Raw genomic sequence first — 27,368 nt, forward strand, 5'->3', positions numbered from 1 at the left:
TGGTTTCGCAATGAAGAAATGAATATTTGTGGGAAATTAGTGGAATCCATGCCAAATCGTCTCAGAGCTGTTATTAGGAACAAGGGAGGCCACATAGATTACTGAGGTATGTCTTAGATCCTTTTTTTTTATCCCGTTTGAGTGTTTTTGCATAAGTAATTACGTTGTTCGGATTAATTTGCACGCTACTGTACAGGGTGATTGAGAAGTCCGGCGACATAGACAAACTCCTTTATTAGTGCAGATAGCGAAAAAGGGGAAAGTTGTTGGAAATATATAGTTTTCAATCCAATGTGCTTGAATTTTCAACTTAGAATACACTGTTGAAGCTGTACACTAGTATGACACAACCGGCAGTCTCAATGCTGCAAAATTAGTGGCTTTTCAGCTAGTTCTACTACATTTTAGATACGTAGTATATCAGGTAGATTACATGCACTGTCTTCGAATTGTCCCACAGCTTTGTATTTATTTAAGTAAAAGCATGACTGAATTATTTACAGCATAAATACATATCCAAAACATATTCCAATTTTTAATTTAAAGCAAAGTTATAAATCTGAATCATTACTTCTAAAATTAGCTGATCACATTCTTTATTGTAATTCTACTTACATATTATGTTCTGATGTGTTTTACAATTCTTTTACACAGGGTCTCCAGAAATGACTGAATATCACGTGCAGTTGAAGGACTTATGTAAAAGATTGGCAGAATTTGATCGCCATATTACTATCACACAACAAAAGCTACAGAATGAGGAACAAAGGAATGATAGGTAACAAATTTCTCTTTGTAAAATGTTTCAAGAGAGCATTTTAAGGACTTTCGAAGATGGATGGTTGTTTTTTAATTTCCTGGTTTGAAAGTGTATGGGGCAGGAACTCCAAGATTCATAATGTTTCTTCAATTATTGATTTAATTGTGTTTCCTAAAATTCATTTTCTGTAAATGTAGGAAACAAAGTAGGGCACATTTTAAAGAGACTGAAACGAATATGACATCCACCTTCTTTATACTAGTTTCTTGCTATTATTTTTATCAGCTATGTTCACCACTATACTACTGCTACTACTACTACTACTGCTGCTGCTGCTGCTGCTACTACTACTACTACTACTACTACTACTACTACTACTACTACTACTACTACTACTACTACTACTACTGCTGCGACTGCAGCTGCCACCCTCACATAAGCCAACCATCAATCAATCAATCCAGTCTCTACCATCATATTCCACCTCCCTCAAATACATTTTAATATTATCCTCTCATCTACATCTCGACATTCCCTAAGATCTTTTCCCCTCAGGTCTTCCAACTAACACTACTACTATTACTGTTGTTGTTGTTGTTATTATTATTATTATTATTATTATTATTATTATTATTATTATTATTATTATTCTTACTAAAGAATTTAGAGTTCACAAAATTTTCTATACTAGAAATTCTAAATCTCTTTCTCCGATCTTGAGATGCATAAAAAAATGCCAATATGGATGATTGTGATTTTGATCCATTTAATGTATAGTAGTGACTAATTGACAGATGATTTAATTGCATTATATAATCTGTAAATTTTGGCATATCATGTTTTTTATGTTTATTTATGATTCTTCATTAATTAATTACTGATCATTTTAATCTTTACTATTTTATTTATTCATTAAAGACATCAGCTCAAAGAATTTGACTGACCACAAGGGTCCTGAATACAATAAACATGTACAGTTGTCAAAAAAAAAAAGTGGCCGCACTCGTGAACAGCGAATATTTTCAAAGTCCACTTCGGGTCGCGGCGATGTTACACGATGCATGTGCTTGTACAAGCAGTTCCAGAACTATGAAAGTGTTCCATATCTGCGCCTCGTAGACCAGCGGTAGAGTGCTTGTTTAATGATTCAAAGGTTGTGGGTTGGGGCCTTCTTCAAGTTTTAATTTTATTTTTTAATCGTTCTTTAGCGATGTAAATGATATTCAAATTATCATTTATATCCAGTTATCGTTCTTTATGGTTATCACGTTATTTATATTTTGTTATCGTTCTTTAGAGATATGAATATAATTCAAGTCATCATTTGTATTCTGTTATCGTTTTATAACAATATGAATAATAATTATTATTATTGTATCTCCAGTGGGGGTTAGCCCTATTTTACATATGTATGTTAGGGCTATAGTTTTATACACAAAAAGGATAAGCATAAAGAGAAATGGAAAAGAAAATTAAATTACCTTACGCGATGTAAACAAAACATAAACAATCTGTAAATTAGGCATTGCGATTGCAAAACAAATATCAGTTATCAATTTGAAACATACAAAAACATTAACAACACACATACGTAACACTTCTATAACACAAATATGCAGCTTTCCGTACCATACATCATAAATTAATACACAATAGTCACACAAATACAATCAAGCATCCCATAACTGACTCACATACATAACAAATCAAGCATCCGTTACAACACATACACTTCAACATAGTAACCACACTTTTAAAAGTTACAAATTTGGCTCCAAGAAGAATAAATAGGACACTGTTACTAATTACTATTCTTCTACAATTTCTTAAATACATCTGTAATAAATCTGTGAAATTCGATATGAATAATATTCACGTTTTTATATTGTTATCGTTCTTTAGCGATTTAAATAATATTCAAGTTATCATTTATATTCTGTTTTCCTTGATTAGTATTATAAAATAATATTCAAGTTATTTATATTGTTATTGTTCTTTCGCAATATAAATAATCTATATTTTATGTAAGTAATTATTATAACACAAATAACCATCTTTCTTTGTAAAATAGGTTATTTTATTTAGATAATTAAATGCGTATTATATAATATCTTATATTAAACAAACCGATATTTATCATTTATATTCTGTTATCGTTCTTTAGTGATACTGTATAAATAATATTCAAGTTATTTATATTGTAATTGTTCTTTAGCGATATAAATAACATAAATTTAATATTAGGTTTGGAAAAATCCAGTTGCATAATACTGGTATTAGTTTTTCTTTTTGTATTATTAAGTTACATTATACTATCTTGAACCACAATAAAATGAAAAGGAGTAATGAGGAATTGAACCTGAGACGTTGACATCTAAATTCTGACGTTCGTCCGCTGAGCTACGAGGGCGAAAGTGTGGAAACATTTTCGGAAAAATTGGCCCAATCACACTCTAAGATTTTCTGATGATTCGTAGAAGCTAGTCCAGGATGCGGGGGGCAAAGGCTAATTGAGATTTCCCGGTCTCTGATCGGGTCAAACATCCTGATAGAATTAATATTTAACCCTTGCCGTGACTTTCGGTGAAGTCCGGAGGGCCCAATTAGTCAAATCCACTCTCCTCATCTCCACGCTTGGGCCCCCTGGAATGTAATAAGATGCGAAAGAGATAGTGGTGTGCGGAAAGCAACGGGATGTTACCGCATTTAGACCTATCCTTCCCAAGAAAAACTGCAAACATGAACAAAGGAAGCTTTTAATAGAAGAAGAAGGATCTTCTGCGGACCTCTGGAAAAAGAACTAAGGAAGAGACTAGTGAAGTGCTTTGTGTGGAGTGTGGTATTGTATGGGGAAGGAACATGGACATTACGACGAAATGAAGAGAAACGAATTGAAGCATTTGAAATGTGGATGTGGTGAAGAACGGTGCGTGTGAAGTGGACAGACAGAATAGGAAATAAAATTATGTTTGAAAAAGTGAGTGAAGAAAGAATGATGCTGAAACTGATTAGAAAGAGAAAAAGGAATTGGTTGGGTCTCTGGTTGAAAAGAATAATAGACGACATTAGGATATGTGGATCATATGCGGAGACTAAGAGGAAGGCAGAAAATAGGAAAGATTGGAGATAGCTGGGCTTGCAATGAAAGACCTGCCCATGGACAGAACACTTATGTATGTTCAGAATGCCTGGAATATCGTGTCTAAGAACAGTCGCTATTTGCAAAGACTAGTCAATTCCATGCCCACTCGACTGCAAGATGATCGAGATAAGAGGAAGATAGACTAAATATTGAATTGTGGCTTTTTGTTTTGTTTTTTGAATGCTTAATTGTTTGAATGTTTTAAGGCCGACGCCAGTAAATTTGTTTTGTTTATGCCACGAAAGATATTTTTATTGAGAATAAAATCTCTTTTCTTTCCATTTGCAGCCACAATATCATAATGATAAAATCATGGCATAATATATTAATGAACCTGATGTTAATTACTAAAATAATCGTAAAAGAGAAAGGAGCCATTATGTATAGTTTGTCTCTCTCAAAAACAGAACAAAAAAGAACATAAAAAGCACGAGGTTGTAGTCGAATGCAGGACCTCACGAATAAGAAGCCTGAACACTACCAATACGCTATCGAATAACACACAAAATGTTTCAATTATAACTTTAGATATCAGGCAATGTGGTCCAACAACATGTAACATTGCCTGTCTCCGAATTGTAGCGAAGATACCCGAAGGGAACTTTGTTTCAGGAAAGCGGCCACTTTTTCTTTTGACAGCTGTACAATATAATGTGATACTTGAAACATTAAAGAAAAAAGAATATCTGCATTTAAACTTTAACACTATATTTATCATTTTAATCTGCATTAATATTACATCTTTATTTAAGCTGTAACATACTAATAACATTTGTATTATTTGTTTTTATTGTACTAATGTGCTGGTCTATAATTGGCCAACAACTGTTGACCAGCACAAAAATATAAATAAATAAATAAATTACTAGTGGCTTGTGCAGCAAATACTGCTGCAAACTAAGTTCGTTAGACGTTCAAATAAAAATTTTTCAGATTTATTTTCAATGAAGAATACTTGTCTTTTTGATAGTTATTTGCTTCCATAATAATGAAACATACTCCCTCTGAATGGATTTTTTTAGGCCAAATACTTTTTCTTGAACCTATCCAACTTCAGTTTTTGAGTTTCAACGCGAAAACGCAAGTAGCAATGTCAGGACGATAGCAGTAGCTATTTCAGGTCATTGTGGATTGTAGGCAAAAGTTAAAAAGATGCCAGGTTTGCTAAGCTTTCGAACAATAGCATTTTCGTATAGCTGCTGCATGTAGAACTTGAAATGTAGAGCGTAAAATCATTTTATCCTACTAAGAGATCTTGCTGAAATGATCTGGAGACTACAAAATTTTCTAGGCCTCTTATTTTATCAGTAAGTAATACCTTTTGATCTTTCCTTAGGAACTGTAATTTTTGCGCTCTCTCGAGCCAATACTGAAGACAATGACACATATCAATATCTACACTACACCGCCATTAAGTATATGAAAAAGACCCAACCCCACTGGGTTAATAAGTATAAAAATATTTGATTTTTAATAACAATATTATTATCTTAAGTTTTGTAGTTTATATATAGCAGCCACTCAGTAAATTATAGAAATGAAGATCTAAATTAAGATATTCTCTGCATTTACTTACATAACCACAAAACGTTTCACTTTCATGCCATCAATATAGCATCAATATTATGTACAATTAATGAAAAATAGATGCATCATGATATTAACTATAATAATATTTAATTTCTAATGGTAATAATGTCATCAAACCACCTCCAGTTTCGTAGATTTGAATATCCAATACACAGTTGTACTCAGAAAATTATACACTGCAGAATCAGTTTTTAATAACAAATTGAATTGAGCTCTAAATATGTCGGCAATCCTGCAGGTCATGGCCTTCGTGTAATAGCCTATTGTTTATTGTAGTGTGTGTTTTGATCTGAAATTCAATCAAGTCGGCAGTGATTCGATAAAATTAGTTCTCAAAACTGACAACAGATGGATTTTGGAAAATAGGAAAATTATGTAGGAAAATTGACATTTCACTGAAATCTACTACTTTTCCGAAAAACGTTGGATGCCAGGCATGAAAATGAGGGGTCACTCATTAAAATCCGTTCAGCCGTTTTCCCGTAATTTCCATTACCAGTTCAAATTATATATATAGATTATTACTGCTACTGCTATTCTGGTGGAGTCCCTCTTATGCTGTCTGAGGGATCTTCCTGATAGGGGTTACAAGGTTCTTCGTGGGTTTATGAGACATATTTGAAATAAAATGCATAATAATCATGTTGTATGTTTAACTTGAAAGTGTACAAATGTTGCATGTTTCAGGATACAAGTGACAGTTGGAAACATATCTGAAAAGAAAACACTCTTGAAGTTAGTTGAACTCTTGAAACAAAAACGAGCATGGATGTTATTTAACATTGCAAGGCGCAAGAGCAATGAGGTAATATTAAATTAGAATTCCCTTTTTGTAATTCGAGGTCTTACATTTGAAACTCTGAGACTGTATTATGATTTAGTAGACAGACCTTAATTGTTCATAATTCTAAAATTTGAAGGGGGTGAGAATGAGAAAATCCAAATGTTTCCCTTTATTTCCATTCATTACTCTAAGTAAATGCGTAAGGTCTCATACCACTGTGTTTATTATGGGGAAACATTATATTGAATTTGTTCACGTAGTGTTGTGTTATAAATTTTTATTTCTCTTAGATGAAAATTGACAAAGAAGGTGCCATGAAGGCTCTGGCAGAACATAAGAAAAGATATGCTCCTATGGAGAAAAAAGTCTCTGCAGCTAAAGAGAAGGTAACAGACATAGAAAAGAAGATATTTAAGAAAGTAAGTGTAAAATTTCCGTAATTTTTTTTTTCAGCTTTTATAAATTTAAGTATATAATGTAGTTTTGTATAATTACTGACTAAAAATAGCGATCTTCCTTGGCAGATACACATTTCATTAACTGTATTTGTATAGTATACATTATATTATAGTGTCCTTGTATTTATTTTCATAGAATTCAGAAAAAAGTAAGAAATATACAGCAATAAGAGAAGTGCAAGAATGTATAGAAAAAATAGAAGATTCTATTAAGGAGAATACCCGAGAAAGGGATCGAAAAATTCAATCAGAAGAGAAAAGACGGAATGAAGTTAATGCACTCTTGCAGCAAATAAGCAAGCTTCAGAATGACCTTCAAAATGCCAGCGAAGAGTCAGGTACATTAAGTTATATAATTAACTCTGTTCTGAATATGTCAAGCTTTGAATTTGCACCAAGATATTGTTCTTGCAAATTGGAAAGTTAAATCCTGAAGATTACATACATACACAGATACATTGGAGTTATTCCATTTCAAATCGACCGAAATATAGAGAAAATTGACCTTACAATTTCTAAATACAATGAAACTTTTTTTGTACGTAGAGAACTGTGATACAATGCTTTGGGCAAAGTTTGAGGCATCAGAACTTCATAGTGTTTAAATTAAAAATAAATGTATCGTATTTTCATAAAATTAGCTCCGAAACCCTTTCACCTAATGATCAAAATCATGGTTTATTTTGGTACTGAGAAATTAAACTTTATGTTGACATATAAACAGATTTTCTTACTTTTTATGGAAATGGAGAAATTTAGATTTTTCCTCATTAAGACACCGTTGTCTAGGAAAACATATTTTAAAAATATATAGTTAGATTCCGCATTGAAAGTACAAATAAACATATTTTTTACTGATGGTATGTTGATAAGAAAGTATTGAAAATATCAAATAAAGAAAATAAATAGTACGCGCATGAACTAACCAGCTGACGGGAGCTTAGCCGAGACAAGCAAGGCCAGGAGACAAATACGTGATGTGCCGTCTAGCAGTCATGGCTGTGCTAGCTTTATCACAGGTTTTCGTAAACACAGGAGTAAAATGACGCCCAACGCTCGCTTATCTTCAGCTCTCAGGCAGTGCGTGCGGTACTACGCTTTTCAAGTCTAGGCGTGTGAAAATAATCTATTTAATACCCTCGAAACTTATTGCCATACCACTAAGCAAACAATGCCGAATCCCTCTTAATAATGCAAGGTTTTTTCTCATTATTTTTTTTTACAAATGGCCAAAAAGCCTAAAAGCAAGTAAAATCAGATTATCTGTCTCTCTGTGTACAATAAAAGTAAGGATTACTTCTTAACATAACCTACCAAATGTCAGTTTCAAAATAAGGTCTCGTTCAGTGTTATGCAGTAAATGGTTCCAGAGTTCTGAGCGCTGAAAGAGTCTTGTTTTTATAAAATACGCTAAATTTGTCTCTCAATAATACGAAAACCGTTTGACTTTCGATAGTATATTTTTGAAAATGCACTCCTCTTAGCACCTTGTATAAGTAGGGAAAAAATTAGAGTATAAAGAAAAAAAGCGAGGTTTTTTACTGATCGATTTCATATGGAATTCATTCATTTTAAGGGTCTATCACAGTTCCTATAAATCTTTTATGTTTACGTGATAATACGTGAAAGATTTGATACGCGTATGCTCACTACATTTTAAAATTATGTTCATGTGTTTCAGTGGATATGATTCAAGAAGAATTGGAGAAACTGCGAATTGAAATGAATCACAAGGCAGCAGCCACAATGGCACTTCGTCAAGAGAGGGAGAACCTACAAACAGGCCTTGAAAGTGTTGTTCTTGATGTTAGAGGTGAGGGTTTTAATTTTATTGCTAGCTGTGGAAAATTTTATTAAAACACGTCACCTAATGAAAAATAATAATAATATACAGTTATTATCTCCAACTTATTCGTGTGATATCAATAATAGCCACAACTTTCTGGTTTTTGTATTTATCATATTGTCCACTATAGAATGAAGAATAATATCTTGGAAATTAAATTTGGTATGTTTATGCTTTCTTTTGCGCAAACTAAACACTTGACCATCTTCATTTTAAAGAACATGCAGTTGACATTTTGTGTATATTTACTGATTGTATGTTCAGACTAGACTAGTTTAAACTGTTGTTAGATGTGCATGACCGTGTAAATCTGTTGGGTGTGCGCAGTTATTCATAGTTACAAGTTGGACACTTCAACTCCAGCGCTTACTTCAGCTTATGCTTGAAGAGTGCACAGAGAGCAGTAAGTTACACTTTCCCCCGGATTTCACTTGTTGGACATAGCCAGTGTAAACAATATAAACTGCCAAAGAAGTACTGGTGGTAGAGCATAAATAACTGAAGGAAAAAATTGAATAATATTTTTCTGTATCTTTCCATGTTTTTCCAAAAAAAAAAAAGTGCTTTATCATTCTACCTTTTTTTTTTAATATGAGAATAGACGGTCTTTATTTACTTTGCCCGATACGCTGAAGCTGCCTTCGTTTGTTATTTTGTTGTGTATCGGTGCAAGTTCTTTGATGTTCATTCAAAATGTAAAAAAAATATTAGATTACTATCAATTTTAAAAACATAGTATTTTACAAATTAAAAATAAAATTACAAGAAATAATTAAATGTTGCTGTACATTTTGTTCAGTAGACTTATATGTTCTGTTGATGTAATTTTGCCAAGTTGTATCATTTGCACCCTGTATAATGTTTTTGCTTTTGAAACGCACATGCTATCACTTCACAATGTATGGCTATTTCCTCCTGAATCAACCTGTGTGATATATATATTTTTCGTTTGCAGCAAAAGAGAATGAAAAGCAGAAGATTGAAGATGTGGGAAATCAACGGTTGGAAATCTTGCGTCGGAGGAGAAACCACGTTTACGAAGCTGTTATGTGGTTTCGTAGAAACAAGGACAATTTTCGGTACAATATATTTGAACCAATGATGCTAGAGGTAGGTAATCAATCTTCTTAATGTATCCAGCTGTTTGCTGACAACATAAAGTCCACTATAGTCTATTCAGTTGTTGTTTTTCACGAGAAATGAGGGGTATTTTGATCGGTGTTCATTATAAATGCCTGTTGCTAGTAGCCAGAGGTGGGGTGTAGTCAATATATACTGCAGGGCTGTGTCTTCTGTAACTGGTACTGATGATTTTAATTTACTTCTTTTGTGATTTATGGATGGACAGTATAGAAGAATGTGTTCCAGATCTTCACCACAGACAAGTAGGATTATCAGAAATGTGAAATCGGTGTAGGTACAATTGAGTGACAATGTGACCTGTTCTGGCTCTTGTTAAAAATGTTTGAACATGTCTGGGCAAGTTTTTGTACATTTCCAGGTTATTTGGTTTCTTTTGTACAGACTGTAAAATTTTTCCTTTGTCAGAAGACAGCCAATTGTTGATCCATAGGTTTGTAAAATGAGACTTTACTGAAGCAAAAGCACTGGATAGAGATATCACTTGAAGAGGCCTTGGTTGCAAATATGTTGCCTGTTTTGCAATACTATCGACTTTCTCGTTTCCAGGTATACCACAATGACTAGGTATCCATTGAAATGTTATTTCCTTTTGGAGTTCTTTTAGTTTACTTAGTTGTTTCTGAATTGGAAGAATTCTATGTGCATACAGGTTTGGTAATGAATTTACATAAATTAATGTTGTTGTTGTTTTCTAATGCCAGGCATTCGACAGTAAAGTCATTTGACCTCTTGCACTCCAATATTTTTCAAAGATATTATCATGACCAGCCACTGAACATAAATTAATGTATATATACTCATTACAGCTAATTCGGATTTCGCACCAGCTGCTTTATTTTAGGGTTCTCACAGACCTTGAAAGTCAGTGAAGATCAGAGAATGTCAGTAAAATTAAAATTGGCCAGGGAAGTATTAGTAGATAAGTAGATTAGTAAGTAATGAACAGTATTTCTCCTTAGAGTTTTCTCTCTCTTCCAGTATTTAAGAAAAATAATTTACTTTCATCTATCTCATTATCTATTTAATTGATTCTTTGGAAGGACGTTTTATGGTATTGGTCCTATCTGTTCACACAAAATTAATTCGAATACAATGTAATGTTACATTTTACTACTCTTTCAGTTTGTTGAATTTATGTGTGTAGTGTAATTTGATTGAATCTGAATGAATTTGCACTTGGGAAGAAAATGAGAGAATGACTGACAGGGAGGAGACGAGAACAAATATTTATCTTCTAGACATAATTGCAATTATCCTATATTTCACTACAGAATTGTAAGAAAGTTGAATGAATAGTCCAAAAAGACATACTGTATGTCAGTTTTAAAGAAAATTAATACTAATGTATGCAATTTTATTTGCTTTTTCTTTTCCAGATTAATGTAACAGTTGCGGGGAATGCAAAATATGTTGAGAATGTAGTAAGTTCTCGAGATTTAGTAGCATTCACATGTGAAGATAAAGATGATATGAACAAATTATTGACTGTGCTGAGAGATGAACAGCACTTGAAAATCAATGCTGTTCATTCAGGACCTGAACATCCGTCAACGTCAACTTACAAGCCATATATTCCAATAGGCGATCTGAGGTTTGTGAAGTTTCTGTGGTCACAAGGAAAGAAGCAACTTTTTGACAGCTCTGTAACCTGTATCTTTTAACTTCTATCTGCTCCCCGAATTCCTCAGTCAATGGAAACTGGATATGATACTTGGCTTTCTGGCGCCACACACAAAATGGACGTGACATTGTCGCATTGTCCCTCACTTTTCTTCTGCAGCTATCTGTCTATCCGTTCTCCAGTAAAACTTAATGGCACCCTATATTAAAATTTACACATTCCGAATCTCCACCAAATTCCGTGCATGAACGTGTAGAAATTCCACCCATTCACCCGCCTCACATCCCTCACCCATTTCTGAAACTTGTTTCGTTAATTCCACACTTGAGACAAATGAGTACGCAAAATCATGTTGAGTAGGCCACAAAACCAAACACAACACTTATTACTAACCAAACCTTACCACAGACGCCCAAAATGAGAACCACCCACAGCCAAACAATGTTCCACTCTACAATAAAATTGTCCATTGTGATAGGAGTTGGGATATATCAGTCATGTAACTGTGAGAAAGGCAATGGACTGTTTTTGTGACAGACCGGGACGTTGCCCGACCACGAATGACTCTCATTCCGAGCATCTTCTGCAAAGTAACAGTGTCCCGTCTAGTTCCATGGCCCACCCGACACGACTTCACACACCCACTTGTCCAAGTCCAAAGTCCAAGAAAAAAGTTTAACAAATATTCAAAAGATATGAAACGAGTGAATGGGCAACACCTCTACACACTCATACGCAAAATGCAATGAAGACTCGGGATATATAATTTTTAATAAGAAGTAAGACTAGTTAAACTTTATTATTTCATAGAAACACATCATATATATACAAATACTCTGCACATATTTTTTCCGAATTTAGTGAAGAAAAACTGGGGTGCATGCATTATTTGAAACACAAATTACGGCCAATTATATTTATTTATTTAATTTTTTTCCTAAAATCAGATTGAGTGGATTATTCGATGGCATTGAGTATTCGCGTATATTCGGTAAGTGATCATTGTGTTATGTCATGGGTTCAGATTTAGAAACTCCAATGCTGATGAGGCCAAAGTGGTATAAACAGTTTAAAGTTTTGTATTGCATATTCCATATATTACATACTGTATAGAATAGTTCAATAACCTTTGCCAGTCCACACCTGTGGAGTAACAGTCAGCGTGTCTGGCTGCGAAACCAGGTGGCCCAGGTTCGAATCCCGGTCGGGGCAAGTTACCTGGTTGAGGTTTTTTCCGGGGTTTTCTCTCAACCCAATACGAGCAAATGCTGGGTAACTTTCGGTGCTGGACCCTGGACTCATTTCACCGGCATTATCACCTTCATATCATTCAGACGCTAAATAACCTAGATGTTGATACAGCATCGTAAAATAACCCAATAAAATAAAATAAAAAATAACCTTTGCCATGTGAAATACCTTCATTCTTTTTGAGTTCCTGAAAAAGTTTTTCAGCAACGTTTTCATTGTATCAAATAGTACTTGAATGATCAAGACAAATTTTCTGTTTGGTCGACACACTATTACCCAAATGGCTAGAACTTCAGCTTTTTATTCTTGTAACTGGGTTGAAATCCAAGTGGAATTTATGGTGAACAGAGACCATGATTAGTAGGTTTTCGCATAGTATATCCATTTCCCTTACCAGTATTCTACCAATACTCCATTAATCATCATCACCACCTCACCATGCTATGCTATGTAGTTCACCTTCCATGGTGCATCAAGAACAACACAGTAGAACTTGGTTATAACGACATCCAAGGGACCTTGAAAATTATGTTGTTATAAACGAGTGCTGTAGTAACCGAGATTCATATTATCAGTCTAGTGAGGTGGAAAATTGAAAATAATAAACATAATTAAGCTTATTTTAGATTTATGTATTCACTTTTAAGCATACCATGAACACAATAAAATACACGTACAATTGTAAATGGAAAAAATGGAACTCTCTGCATCAAAATCCACAGTTAATTCCCGATTTACCACGAAAATCGTCTGTAGCTGCATTTAGATTGGCAACAGACCATGATTGTTTGGCTAAACACCTGCATAGAATTGGAATATATCAGTCCCCTAACTGCCCATTGTGCAACTCAAACCAAGAAATGGATTTGGAACACCTCAAAATCTGTGCTTCATTGGCTGGTCATGATAATATCTTTGAAAAATATTGGAGTGCAAGAGGTCAAATGACTTTATTGTCAAACGCCTGGCGTTAGAAAACAACAACAATTGTAAATACGGTATTCTGTATTAAAACAGTTTGTTCATTACTCACCAAACTTAGGAGTGAAGTAATCATTTTACTTTGTTGTCTCCTACTTGCCCAGTATACACTTTCTAAATTACTTTCTATGATCATTATTTCAGTTGCAATTTCACTCCTCCTTCTCCTAGATTCATACTCCCTCCTCTAGCTTCATAGAAATGTTCACAATTCTAATGGCTTCTAAAGTGTCACTCACTTCTTTTAGTGGCCATACTGCATTAAAATGCGTGCACTTGGTGAAAACTTCCTGCAGGTACCATTAATACCGCATGAATTCGGGCAGGTTTCAATGGGATGGGAATCTGCCTGCATTCCAGAGGTCTATGATAGAAGGGAACACTAAAGGATTTGCCAGATTTCAGCAAAATATTTCTTAAAATACTTTGGTTCTTAGAAAATTGTATTCGAAACTGAGGTTGAAAATGACGTTACATGCGAGGTAGACGCATATATGTTCGTCGTATTAAGCAAGGTAGAAAAGCATATATCTTATGGGGAATTAGTTGGGACCACAGAATATTTGACGTTAAAGGCGAGGTGTCGCATGAAACGAGGTTGCTATAACCAAGTTCTACTGTACTTACAATGACAAAAAGAACTACAGCTTTGACATGTTGCTCATAAATGGGAATGGTTGAGTGAATGATGCGAAATCAAGTACTTGCCAGTGGAAAAAAAAAAAATTTTGTTTGATTAAGGACGTCAGAGATATCAAGGTCACTTATTTTTTTAAAATGAGACTGCATTTTTTTTTTTCCATTAATAACATTACACAGAAGGTTGCAAATAATGCAAAGATGTTAAATGTTATGTTTTATTTAATGACGCTCGCAACTGCAGAGGTTATATCAGCATCGCCGGATGTGCCGGAATTTTGTCCCGCAGGAGTTCTTTTACATGCCAGTAAATCTACTGACAAGAGCCTGTCGCATTTAAGCACACTTAAATGCCATTGACCTGGCCAGGATCGAACCCGCAACCTTAGGCATAGAAGGCCAGCGCTATACCAACTCACCAACCAGGTCGATTAATGCAAATAAATATTGTATTTAAGCTTTATTTATTTTTAAACATCATGGGATGCCAGAAAAAAATGTAACTCTAGAATTCAGATTTCTCAGAAGATTCGTTTCCCTGTTAATTCACAGTGATTGAACTCATTCTATTGCAATGAAGATGTGACATTTTAAAATGAGTGCCATAGGGGAATTAGCAAACTCACATATTACTGACACTGTATATTGCAAAGCATTGAATCTTTCCGTTTTTTCTCTTTAATGTTAGCAATAAAAAATAGAGAGTATAGTTTACTTACTTACTGGCTTTTAAGGAACCCGGAGGTTCATTGCCGCCCTCACATAAGCCCCTATCCTGAGCAAGATTAATCCAGTCTCTATCATCATATCTCACCTCCCTCAAATACATTTTAATATTATCTTCCTGTCTACGTCTCGGCCTCCCTAAAGCTCTTTTTCCCTCCGGCCTCCCAACTAACACACTGTATGCATTTCTGGATTCGCCCATACGTGCTACATGCCCTGCCCATCTCAAACGTCTGGATTTAATGTTCCTGATTATGTCAGGTGAAGAATACAATGCGTGCAGTTCTGTGTTGTCTAACTTTCTCCATTTTCCTGTAACTTCATCCCTCTTGGCCCCAAATATTTTCCTAAGCACCTTATTCTCAAACACCCTTAACCTATGTTCCTGTCTCAAAGTGAGAGTCCAAGTTTCACAACCATTAAGAACAACCGTAATATAACTTTTATAAATTCTAACTTTCAGATTTTTTTGACAGCAGACTGGATGATAAAAGTTTCTCAACAGAATAATAACAGGCATTTCCCATATTTATTCTGTGTTTAATTTCCTCCCGAGTATCATTTATATTTGTTACTGTTGCTCCAAGATATTTGAATTTCTCCACCTCTTCTAATTTCCAATTTTTATATTTCCATTTCGTATAATATTCTCGTCACGAGACATAATCATATACTTAGTCTTTTCGGTATTTACTTCCAACCCTATCGCTTTACTTGCTTCAAGTAGAATTTCCGTATTTTCCCTAATCGTTTCTGGATTTTCTCCTAACATATTCACGTCATCCGCATAGACAAGCAGCTGATGTAACCCGTTCAATTCCACACCCTCTCTGTTATCTTGGACTTTCCTAATGGCATACTCTAGAGCAAAGTTAAAAAGTAAAGGTGATAGTGCATCTCCTTGCTTCAGCCCACAGTGAATTGGAAACGCATCTGACAGAAACTGACCTATATGAACTCTGCTGTACGTTTCACTGAGACACATTTAATTAATCAAACTAGTTTCTTGGGAATACCAAATTCAATAAGAATATCATATAAAACATCTCTCTTAACCGAGTCATATGCCTTTTTGAAATCTATGAATAACTGGTGCACTGTACCCTTATACTCCCATTTTTTCTCCATTATCTGTCGAATACAAAATATCTGGTCAATAGTTGATCTATTACGCCTAAAACCACACTGATGATCCCCGATAATTTCATCTACATATGGAGTTAACCTTCTCAAAAGAATATTGGACAAAATTTTGTACGACGTCAACAAAAGTGATATTCCTCGAAAGTTACTACAGTTAGTCTTGTCCCCCTTCTTAAAGATAGATACGATTATGGACTCCTTCCATTGATCTGGTACAATTTCCTTTTCCCAAATAGCAAGTACAAGCTTATAAATTTCATTAGATAGAGAGTATAGTTTAAGGAACTAAAAGTGACTTGATATTTAAAAAGTGCTTTGAATTGAATTGAATTTTGGGATGAGGTCACTATAACCAGATACTGTGTATGCAGGTTTTTTTGCAGGCAATTCCACTTGTCCCTTGACCAGCTCCCTCCATGCATCAATATCAGGTGTTTGGGGAATGTGTTGTTGTTGTTTTCTAATGCTAGGCATTTGACAACAAAGTCATTTGACCTCTTGCACTCCAATATTTTTCAAAGATATTATCATGGTCAGCCACTGAAGCACAGATTTTGAGGTGTTCCGAATCCATTTCTTGGCTTGAGTTGCACAATGGGCAGTTAGGGGACTGATATATTCCAATTCTATGCAGATGCTTGGCCAAACAGTCGGCCTGTTGTCAATCTAAATGCAGCTACAGACGATTTTCGTGGTAAATCGGGAATTAACTGTGGATTTTGATGCAGAGAGTTCCATTTTTTCCCTTCAGATTGTATTATCAAATTTTGTTTGTTGAAGTCTTAAGTATGTAGATTTAATAAGTCTTTTCACATAGTAATATGTAGATTTAGTAACAGGTCTGTAAGTAGCAGTGCTGCCCTTCTTTGCTAAAGCATCCGCATTCTAGTTTCCCAGGATTCCACAATGGGATGGTATCCATTGGAATACAATTCTTTTATTGAGTGATATTAATTGAGAGAGCATTTTAGTTATTTCTGCTGTTTGAGATTGTGTGTGTTTAGAGACTATTGATAGAATAGCTGCTTTGGAGTCTGACAATATAACTGCATTCTTAAATTTATTGATGTGGCATAGAAGATTCCTCATCAATAAATTTAAGAATGCACTAATGAATAATTTACTATTGATCAGATTTTTTGTATTCGACAGTTATTGGAGAAATAATGGGAGTATAAGGGTACAGTACATCAGTTATTCATAGATTTCAAAAAGGCATATGACTCGGTTAAGAGGGAAGTATTATATGATATTCTTATTGAATTTGGTATTCCCAAGAAACTAGTTCGATTAATTAAAATGTGTCTCAGTGAAACATACAGCAGAGTCCGTATAGGTCAGTTTCTATCTGATGCTTTTCCAATTCACTGCGGGCTAAAGCAGGGAGATGCACTATCACCTTTACTTTTTAACTTTGCTTTAGAATATGCCATTAGGAAAGTTCAGGATAACAGGCAGGGTTTGGAATTGAACGGGTTACATCAGCTTCTTGTCTATGCGGATGACGTGAATATGTTAGGAGAAAATACACAAACGATTAGGGAAAACGCGGAAATTTTACTTGAAGCAAGTAAAACGGTTTGTAAGTAAATCCCGTGAAGACAAAGTATATGATGTCTCGTGACCAGAATATTATACGAAATGGAAATATAAAAATTGGGGATTTATCCTTCGAAGAGGTGGAAACATTCAAATATCTTGGAGCAACGGTAACAAATATAAATGACACTCGGGAGGAAATTAAATGCAGAATAAATATGGGAAATGCGTGTTATTATTCGGTTGAGAAGCTCTTATCATCCAGTCTGCTGTCCAAAAATCTGAAAGTTAGAATTTATATGGTTGTGAAACTTGGACTCTCACTCTGAGAGAGGAACATAGGTTAAGAGTGTTTGAGAATAAGGTGCTTAGGAAAATATTTGGGGCTAAACGGGATGAAGTTACAGGAGAATGGAGAAAGTTACACAACGCAGAACTGCACGCATTGTATTCTTCACCTGACATAATTAGGAACTTAAAATCCAGACGTTTGAGAGGGCAGGGCAAGTAGCACGTATGGGCGAATCCAGAAATGCATTTAGAGTGCTATTTGGGAGACCGGAGGAAAAAAGACCTTTAGGGAGGCCGAGACGTAGATGGGAGGATAATATTAAAATGGATTTGAGGGAGGTGGGGTATGATGATAGAGACTGAATTAATCTTGCACAGGATAGGGACCTCTGGCGGGCTTATTTGAGGGCGGCAATGAACCTTCGGGTTCCTTAAAAGCCATTTGTAAGTAAGTACTAATGAATAATTTAAGAATGTTTGGGGAATGTTGTGGAATGATAATGTTATGGAGATCAGAATTAATATGGGGAAACAGAATAACTCCGAGAAGAATCCCAACTGTGACGCCCCTCACATGACAAATTCCAGGTCAGATCAGGACTCAAATCGAGACCACCTGCGTAACAGGCCGAATCCAGCCACTGCAGGGATTTAATAAGTGCTTACCTACGCAGAAAATTTGTCTTCCTTGTTATACACACTCTTTGATGTGAAAGAATTGTTGAGAAACCTCTAATCATAAACTTAAACTTTTTTTTTTCTAGGCAATATGGTTTTCACTCATACTTACGAGAGATGATTAGTGCACCAGAACCTATTATGAAGTACTTATGCAGAATGTACAAGATCTATAATATTCCTGTTGGAGACGCTTCTACCTATGCTCATTGCGAAAGAATACCACTCAAAATGTCATATTTCTTCACAGGTATAGTGTCTTCTTCTGTTATGCATTCATTAATTTATTCATATATTATGTGATAGTTTTGATAAAGAGGCATAATGACAAATATAATGTTAAAAGGAAAGGAGAGTAGTCGATGATTTTGAAGGAAATTTACAATTATAATGACTTATTTGAGTAAAGTATGAAAAAACACTATTGTTTTACTGATATACTATGATTGAATTAAAACATTTTCACCACTTTAGGCATCATCAGATTAATTTTTGGTTACAGTATCTAATGTATATTAGCTTGTATTGTCGAACACAGAGTCGATTAGCAGTGTAATCGTCAATCATCGCATAATGGTCGCACCCTTATTCATAGACAAACTGATCATGACTTTAAAATTTCACCACATAATTGTTGCCTGGGTATTTTTGCTTATCACGATCAAGAATTATTTAAAAATAACGTGCCGCCACTGCAACATAAGTATCTTTACACTCAAGGTCGAATGTGCGAGAAAGTAGTGGCAGCTGACGAAAGTGAATGGAGTGTAGGTGTGAGATGTTAGCACTAAACCAGTAATTCCCTTCAGTCCAGTACAATTGTTGTGAGTGGTAGTTATTTACAAGTGTTCAAATACTTTTCTTAGGCCTAGACCAATGATCTTTCCACAGATTGGTCCAGTAGTCAGATGGTATCGACTTCAGTGTATCAGATGTACCAATACATGTGATTCAATCAATCAATCTTCTTAATGTATCCAGCTGTTTGCTGACAACATAAAGTCCACTATAGTTCACTGTACTTTTCTCAACAATCCTCTTACGCAGAATAACCCTAACTCTGGAAGAAAACCAACCAGTCGAGCAAGCAGGTTTCCGTTCTGGTTACTCTACAACGGACCATCTCCAAGCACTCTCGCAATTGATTGAAAAAGCAGAAGAATTTAACCTCAGCCTGTACTTAGCCTTCATTGACTACTCAAAGGCATTTGACTCAGTTGAACATGACAGCACTGAAATGACATGGTGTGGAAACGAAATATATAAGAATATTAACAAAAATTTACGCCAATAGCACAGCAAAAATCAGACTAGACAAGGAAGGAAAAGAATTCAGACTTGAAAGAGGAGTCAGACAGGGAGACCCTATGTCCCCTAAAATGTTCAACAGCCTTCTCGAAGAAGTGTTCAGAAAGAGAAAGCTCAATGACGGAAAGAAGCTCTCTAATATACGGTTTGCAGACGACATTGTACTCCTAGCCATGTCAGCCAAAAAACTGGAAGCAATGATAGTGGAGCTACAGAACCTCAGCACAGAAGTAGGACTACAACTAAACCCACAGAAAACAAAAGTTATGACTAACAACTCCAAAATACCAATCACAATAGGAAGCAGACAACTAGACTACGTGACTGAATACAGCTACCTCGGCCAACTAATGTCCTTTCATAACAGACGACAGAATGAGATTCAGAGAAGAATTGGAAACGCATGGAAGAGATTTTGGAGCCTCAGTTTCATTCTGACAGACAAGACATACAATTTAAAATTTAAGAAGCGGAGTCATGAACATCTGCATCCTTCCAGTTCTCCTATACGGAGCACAGACATGGTCTCTAACGGAAAGAGAGCGGGACATGCTGAGAAAGTGCCAACGGAAAATGGAGAGGAAGATGCTGAACATCACACTCAGACATAGTCTACGTAACGAAGACATAAGAAGACAAACACACCTCAAAGACCAGAGACGGCCGACAAGCTGAAGAAGAAATGGGCAGGACACGTGATGTGACTCAACACGAACCGGTGGACACACATACTTATGACATGGGACCGAAGGATTGGCAAAAGGAATGCTGGAAGATAGAAGACAAGATAGGCAGACGAACTTAGAGCAAGATTCGGCCATCTATGGTCAAGAACAGCGAAAGACCGACAACAATGGAAACTAATCCTAAAGTGACTTGCAACCTAAACAGTGACTAGTGAACAGTGGACCCTTCAGATATGACATTACAAAAGTGACCATTATTCCCGGAGTGGCTAACCGGGAACTGTTTGACAAGCCACCCTGCATAGTCAGGAGGCCCTTGCCCTTCATGGGATTTCGTGGCTAATTCTAATAGTCCACTGTAGTCTATTCAGTTGTTTTTCACGAGAAATGAGGGTATTTTGATCGGTGTTCATTATAAATGCCTGTTGCTAGTAGCCAGAGGTGGGGTGTAGTCAATATATAGTGCAGGGCTATGTCTTCTGCAACTGGTACTGATGATTTTAGTTTACTTCTTTTGTGGTTTGTGGATGGACAGTATAGAAGAATGTGTTCCAGATCTTCATCATGATTATTACACCACAAACAAGTAGGATTATCAGAAATGTGAAATTGGTGTAGGTACAATTGAGTGACAATGTGACCTGTTCTGGCTGTTGTTAAAAATGTTTGAACGTGTCTGGGCAAGTTTTTGTACATTTCCAGATCATTTGGTTTCTTTTGTAGGTACTCACCTTGTCGTGGTGAGCAGGCTTAAACTTGTTGTTTAAGCTAACAAGTAACAAAGAGGTCCCCACATAAGCTGCATTACCACCAATGCAGTCCCACTATATTTTTCACTGTTTATATTCATGTAGTCTCTCAGTGTAAAATTCTCCGGAGGTAAAATAGTGCCTCAATCGGATCTCTGGGTAGGGACTGCACTGAGGGATGCCAAGAATCGTACTAAAGTACTTATTTGGAATACATGTGATTCAATAATGCGTGAATGTATTTAGTCAATAGAGAATTGTTTTTTAATTCAATAACACCACAGTAATTTTTATTTTCTAAAGTATTAATCATATTACAGTTCCAGCATCACACACTAATACTGGTTCCCCTCCTTCCTCTCTCCTTCCTCTTCTGCTATGAATCATGCAATTTGGCCTTGCTTGCTCACACACGCCCCCATTATATGTTAGCTGATCGGTGAAAGTTGACGCGACCAGTCATTATTATTTTAATTTATTCCTCACATAATGGTCACATTATATATTTTCACGCCAAAAAAAAAAAGGTAATAAAAATGCGACGATTATGCGATAAAATATAGTATACAGACCATTGTTTTTTAATATGTCTATGTTGATTATTCCAAGAATCTTAACTTATACTAACAATTCTAGAACATTATATAAGGGTTATCAGTATTTAATGCCCACATTTTTCTTCTGACTTTGATTAGTGTAATATGTAACTAATTAGTTTGGGTTTTTCCGAGGTTTTCCCCAACCGTAAGGCAAATTCTTGACCTCATCTCGCCAAATACTGTCTCACTATCACCAATCTCATTGACGCTTAATAACCAAGTAGTTGATACAGCATCGTTAAATAACCAAATAAAAAAACTGCCTTACAACTTTAAGAAATTAACTTGCTTCCTTTTAGCAATATTAGATTCAATTATAGAACGAAGAGGAAAGTGATATGAGATCACTGATTTTTAGGATGTTTTTTTAACATATTTAATCCATTTTTATTGTTACAGAAAACCATTCTTTCCGAGTATCAGTATCAAAGTACTCTGGAGAAAGATCAACAAGGACAAGTGAAATACCACCACCATTTTATCTTGCCATCACTCTGGATGCTGAACGTTTACAAGAATTGCAGGCCAAGTAAGTTGATAGTCAAATAAATAGTCATTAATTTCATTTTAAAAGTTAGTGTCATTTGTTGTTTAGTAAGCAGAGTTAATTTAAGTGAATAAAATGGTTAGCTATGGACTGAGAAGGCATTATGTTTATGTTCCAGAATGAGAAAACAGAATTTTTTCTTTACTAAACCTTTAAAAAGGGTTTTGGAATCCACCAAGCTCCCCATCAAATGATTAAAAGGGATTTTTTAAAAATGGAAAGTTCCTAGGAAATTGTAAATAATGTAAACCCAGATGAATACAGTAGGACCCTGATTTTAGGCGACCTTCATCTAAATTTTTCAGCATCTGTTAAATTTTCATGGTCCCATTAATATTACATATAATTAAAGTATTTTAATATTTGATTTAACATTATTCACTTTGCTGTCAGACCCATATTTTAAGTTAATGAGTGTTTTCAGATTATTTTTTTAATCTCTACTAAAGCGAAATGCATTTCAATTCAATGTGTAAAATACACATTTTTTTTAAAGAACCAACGACTTGACAATACTGCTGCCTCTCTGCCACGTGATCCCTCTTCCCTCCCCACGCCTATACGATGCTGCATGCCTGTGTAACCATCACAGCTTACGGTGTCATCACTTTGTTGTGCTCGCAAAGGTGTGTGATGTCAGCACTACTATAGTGAAGAGACACATTATTTTTACCGTTACATATACTACAAAACAATGGCTGTGAAAAGAAAAATGTTTTCTCTCACGGAAAAAGTTAATGTAATGGAAAAAATCCAAATGTTAAGATATTCGAGACTACAAGAAGAAGACTTGATTGGCACTCAACTTCCCCTTAATGTTTTCCATTTTTTTTTGGTACAGTATTATCCATAATTTACTTATTGTATCTTTTTGCAATTAATTGAATTTTCGCAAAAGTATTTTTTAAAAAATCCTGTTAATTGTTAATCCTCATTTAAGGTTAATTATTAGGGCTAGGATTTTGATGACCTGTAAATCATGAAAAAATGTCCTAAAAACAATGCATTTATGACCTAAATATCTTTCAAAAATGCCCTAAAAATTGATCTTACATAATTGGCTTAATAGGAATATTAATATTTAGACTGGTAATTAAATTCTATACCAACATTCAAGTTTATTTAATTTTACATAATTTTTCTAAGTAGTACACTTTAATTAATTATTTTAGCTGATATAGTTCCATGTAGTTCACCACAAGGCCATGCTTATTCGGACCTAGCAGGTATAGAGGAGTCTGTATTGAAGCCGTGGTTGGACTGATCCATTACATGGGGGTGTACTACGTTAAAATGAAATATTTGTGTAGAAAAACCGATTAAAATGGTACACAAAATAATGGGTATTAATGAACAAAATATGTAGAGAAAATATAAAAGGAAATAAATAATATTTTACATTAATAATGGGAATTTATGGCCAAAATTAAATGAAAATGCCCCAAAAATTACCGAATAAAACAAAAAAATACTCTTTATGAGTTGTAAGAGGCAAAAAAATGCCCTAACAAATATGTTTTAAAACACTCAGTTTATCACATAACATATAAATACTAAAGCAGCAATGTTTCTGGCTTACTAGAAAAAAGATGCAATTTCATCAAAATCCTAGCCCTATTAATTTTATTAGTCTGTGTACCCAGAAAAACTTTAAATAGGGGTTGTACTGTATTTACAAACATCAGAAGTGCTAACTATTACTGCTACCGATTTGCTTACAGGGTGAAGTGAAATAACTCTGGAGATTTTTAGAGTGAATAGCTCATGTTGTATGTAACAAAAAACTGTAATACCATATTGGTGGAAAGTTCAGAAAAAAAGTTTTTTTTTTTTCAAATGTTTAACACACTTTTATTTGGTACCGGTAACTATTGCGAATTGGATCATGAGTTTCGTCCATATCGATAGAAAATCTAATAAAGAATCATTTATCCCTCTGTCGTATTTCAATAATGTGGGCGGTTCTTGTGTAAATTTAATTTAAAAACCACTAATTTCAAACCACTGAATGATGCAATGTTGTAACTAGAGAAGGAAGCACGAGGCAGTACACGTATACTGAGTTCGTTGACCTCTTACATCTGTATTGTGATATGGAAGGAGACTTTTAGTGGTGAGGTTGTCAACTGCTGTGACTTCCAACTTAATTTTCTAAAAATTTTCGTGCATTTAATCACGAAACGCGACAGGTTTTCTATTAATTTAAGCATACCCTATAGTCCCTTTCAATCTGCAAGGTTATTTCACTTCCACCCTATATAAGTACTACCTCCCACATAGTTATGACTTATGAATAATGTTTGAACAAAGTCATGACACTCATGTAGGATGACCAGACGTCCTCCTTTGTCTGAACATGTCCTCCTTTTTAGGTCTTTGTCCGGGGTCTGAACAGATTTCTAAAAAATTAAATGTCTCTTCTTTTTGTAAATTGTACTGATATTTTGAGATTATCTATTTAAAGCTTTTTTCAAGTAATTTGCCTGTAGGTGGCAGTAGTATCAATGGATTATACTCTTTGCCAACGATCATAACTCTCTTTGCTCCTCCTTGTTATGGTCGTTGCTCACAGGTAGCTAGTAAATCGAGAGATTGAGATGTGAATGTAAGTCTAAATAGATATTTTCTGTCTTTAATAATTATATTTCCCTTAGCTTTCGTATGTAGCTAACTGTAAAATCATTAGTATTTAGTTTTATCATTTATTATTTTGTAATAAAATAGATATTAATATACTTTTGAATATGATATAAGCCTAAATCTGTACTGTAAATATTTTGTAATAAAATAGATATTGACGTAAATTAATAGTACATTATGCAACGAGCTTATAATGGTAGTAATTAAGACGCGAGTATGTTTGTTTATGAAACGAGTGCAAGCGAGTTTTTGGTGAGTTTCATAATTTTCATACAAGCGTCTTAATTACCATTATAGGCAAGTTTCATACGACTTTTTATGCTCGACCATGTTTCTGATTTGAAATTATTCATAAGTATTCATGTTATTGTTATGTAAGTGAGGAGCAGAACTGACCTTCTAAATTGTGAGATGTGCGCAGACGCGAAAGTATTGATTTTTTCCGAGGAACGAATGTCATTGACCTTGATATAATCTAGAGAATAACATGAACATTAATCTTGATATAACCTGGAAATCGATTTAGAATTGAAAAACGAGATGACAAATTGAATTTATTTGAATATTATTTACAATTAACGCTAATTATTATGGTAACAGAACATAACCTTCTGCGACAGTATTGGATTTCCAGCCTCCGTGACGTTTCGCTAGTTGTCTTTCGATTGCTTATCCGAGAATAATCGATACTTGCGCTTTTATAATGCTACAATGGTGATTTCTCATTGGCTGAACAACTGAACTATAATGAATAGGTGTACTTTAATGAGGTGCATTAAAGGGCTACTACCAGGTGTATAATTACTACATTTCGGCATGGTCGAGCATAAAATTTAATATAAGCCTAAGCCTAAATCTAAGTACATAGTTTCTGCCCCCCCCCTTTTTTTTTTCGAGCAATGTCCTCCTCTTTGAAGTTGTCTCCTCTTTTTATCGATGTGAATCTGGTCATCCTACACTCATGACACAAGAAATCATATGTTAACACAGGGTTCATAGTGATTTATTCATTTTTACCAACTAAATGATCATAATTCACTAACTGTTCGAAATCAGATCTATGATCATTATACCTTTTTACTCAAAACTGGTTCTTGTAGATGAAACTCATCTGTGATGATGGCAATGTACGAAAAAAAGATATCCCTCACAGCAGTCCACATTGTGTTGGAAAATAATGCTGACAACCTACTTCACTGGATATTAAAATATTTGCTTAGCAAATTAGCCTTAGTTTATTTTGTGTTTGCACTTAACATTTTCTTTTATTGGTTTTAGATTGGAAGCTCAAAATGAAGAGAAGGCGAGAATCATGAACAGACTTGATTTTATCCAGAGACAGTTACATCATGAAGAGCGACTAATAGAAGAATGCAGGCAAAAGAGAAAGACTTGGATAGAGTGTAGGGACCACAAGCGAACTGTGAGCGCCAGGCTCAATAGCAAACAGATGCAGTTAAATGGCCTGGAAAATGAAAAAATTGATACAGATGCCGAGAAAGCCAAATGCAAAAGAAATAATCAGGTAACTGAAGAAAGTTCTGCTATTTTTGGTTATAATTTTGTGCATATGTAATATATGTTGGTTGATTAAGTTGCTTCACTCCTGACACAGTTTCAAAACATTTGGTAATTATTTCTTATGTTTACTACCCTCATATGTAGAACAAACAAATTTATCATATGGTACAATGCATAATATTTTGGCTAAAGAAATAGCATTAAAAACTTAACAAGATCAGTGCTGCGAATTTTAACTCTACCTGGAAAGTTATCAAGTTGTGACAAAAATTTGTGAGTAGCATTATTGAGTGGTGCTCACTTTTCAAATGCAAGTTCAACTGAATAATCTCAAACAAATTAGCCAGTGTACTTCACTGGATTCATTCTCCAGTATTTGTGATTCAGTTCCTGTTTGTTAGATTTCCGAGATTGTGAATAATAATGGTTGATCTTACCTTACAACCACCTAGGTACAGTATACTCTTGTTATTTTTAACACTTACTACCTAAAAATTCTGAGCCTAGTATTAACTTTTAAATTGCTTGTTTATGAAAATGGTTTCTACATATCTTTCTGTTTTGAAAAATTGCAGTGATTATTACAGAATTAGCAAAACATTAGAATGCAGTAGGTTAAAAAATTCCCGGAATGTCGTAATTTCTGCCAAACGAAAAATACTGTGTAGGATATTTCAGTGCTAGGAATTGGAAACTTTTGTGACGTCACTTTAGAGCGAGTTTTAT

The 27,368-nt window shown here is 34.7% G+C and overlaps 1 protein-coding gene across 1 annotated transcript in view; it reads left to right on the top strand.

Annotated features, from left to right (window-relative positions):
- The window catches only part of SMC5 (structural maintenance of chromosomes 5), a 55,375-nt gene that overhangs the window by 17,820 nt on the left and 10,187 nt on the right, over nucleotides 1–27,368 (top strand). The window contains exons 6-15 of the mRNA XM_069815996.1: nucleotides 655–778; nucleotides 6,180–6,297; nucleotides 6,567–6,695; nucleotides 6,871–7,072; nucleotides 8,416–8,547; nucleotides 9,536–9,690; nucleotides 11,100–11,314; nucleotides 18,679–18,842; nucleotides 22,334–22,463; nucleotides 26,400–26,646. Of these exons, the coding sequence (XP_069672097.1) occupies nucleotides 655–778; nucleotides 6,180–6,297; nucleotides 6,567–6,695; nucleotides 6,871–7,072; nucleotides 8,416–8,547; nucleotides 9,536–9,690; nucleotides 11,100–11,314; nucleotides 18,679–18,842; nucleotides 22,334–22,463; nucleotides 26,400–26,646 (1,616 nt within the window). The remainder of the gene's footprint in view (nucleotides 1–654; nucleotides 779–6,179; nucleotides 6,298–6,566; nucleotides 6,696–6,870; nucleotides 7,073–8,415; nucleotides 8,548–9,535; nucleotides 9,691–11,099; nucleotides 11,315–18,678; nucleotides 18,843–22,333; nucleotides 22,464–26,399; nucleotides 26,647–27,368) is intronic.

This window comes from Periplaneta americana, chromosome 17 (genome assembly GCF_040183065.1).
Source record: "Periplaneta americana isolate PAMFEO1 chromosome 17, P.americana_PAMFEO1_priV1, whole genome shotgun sequence".
Taxonomy (NCBI): Eukaryota; Metazoa; Arthropoda; class Insecta; order Blattodea; family Blattidae; genus Periplaneta; species Periplaneta americana.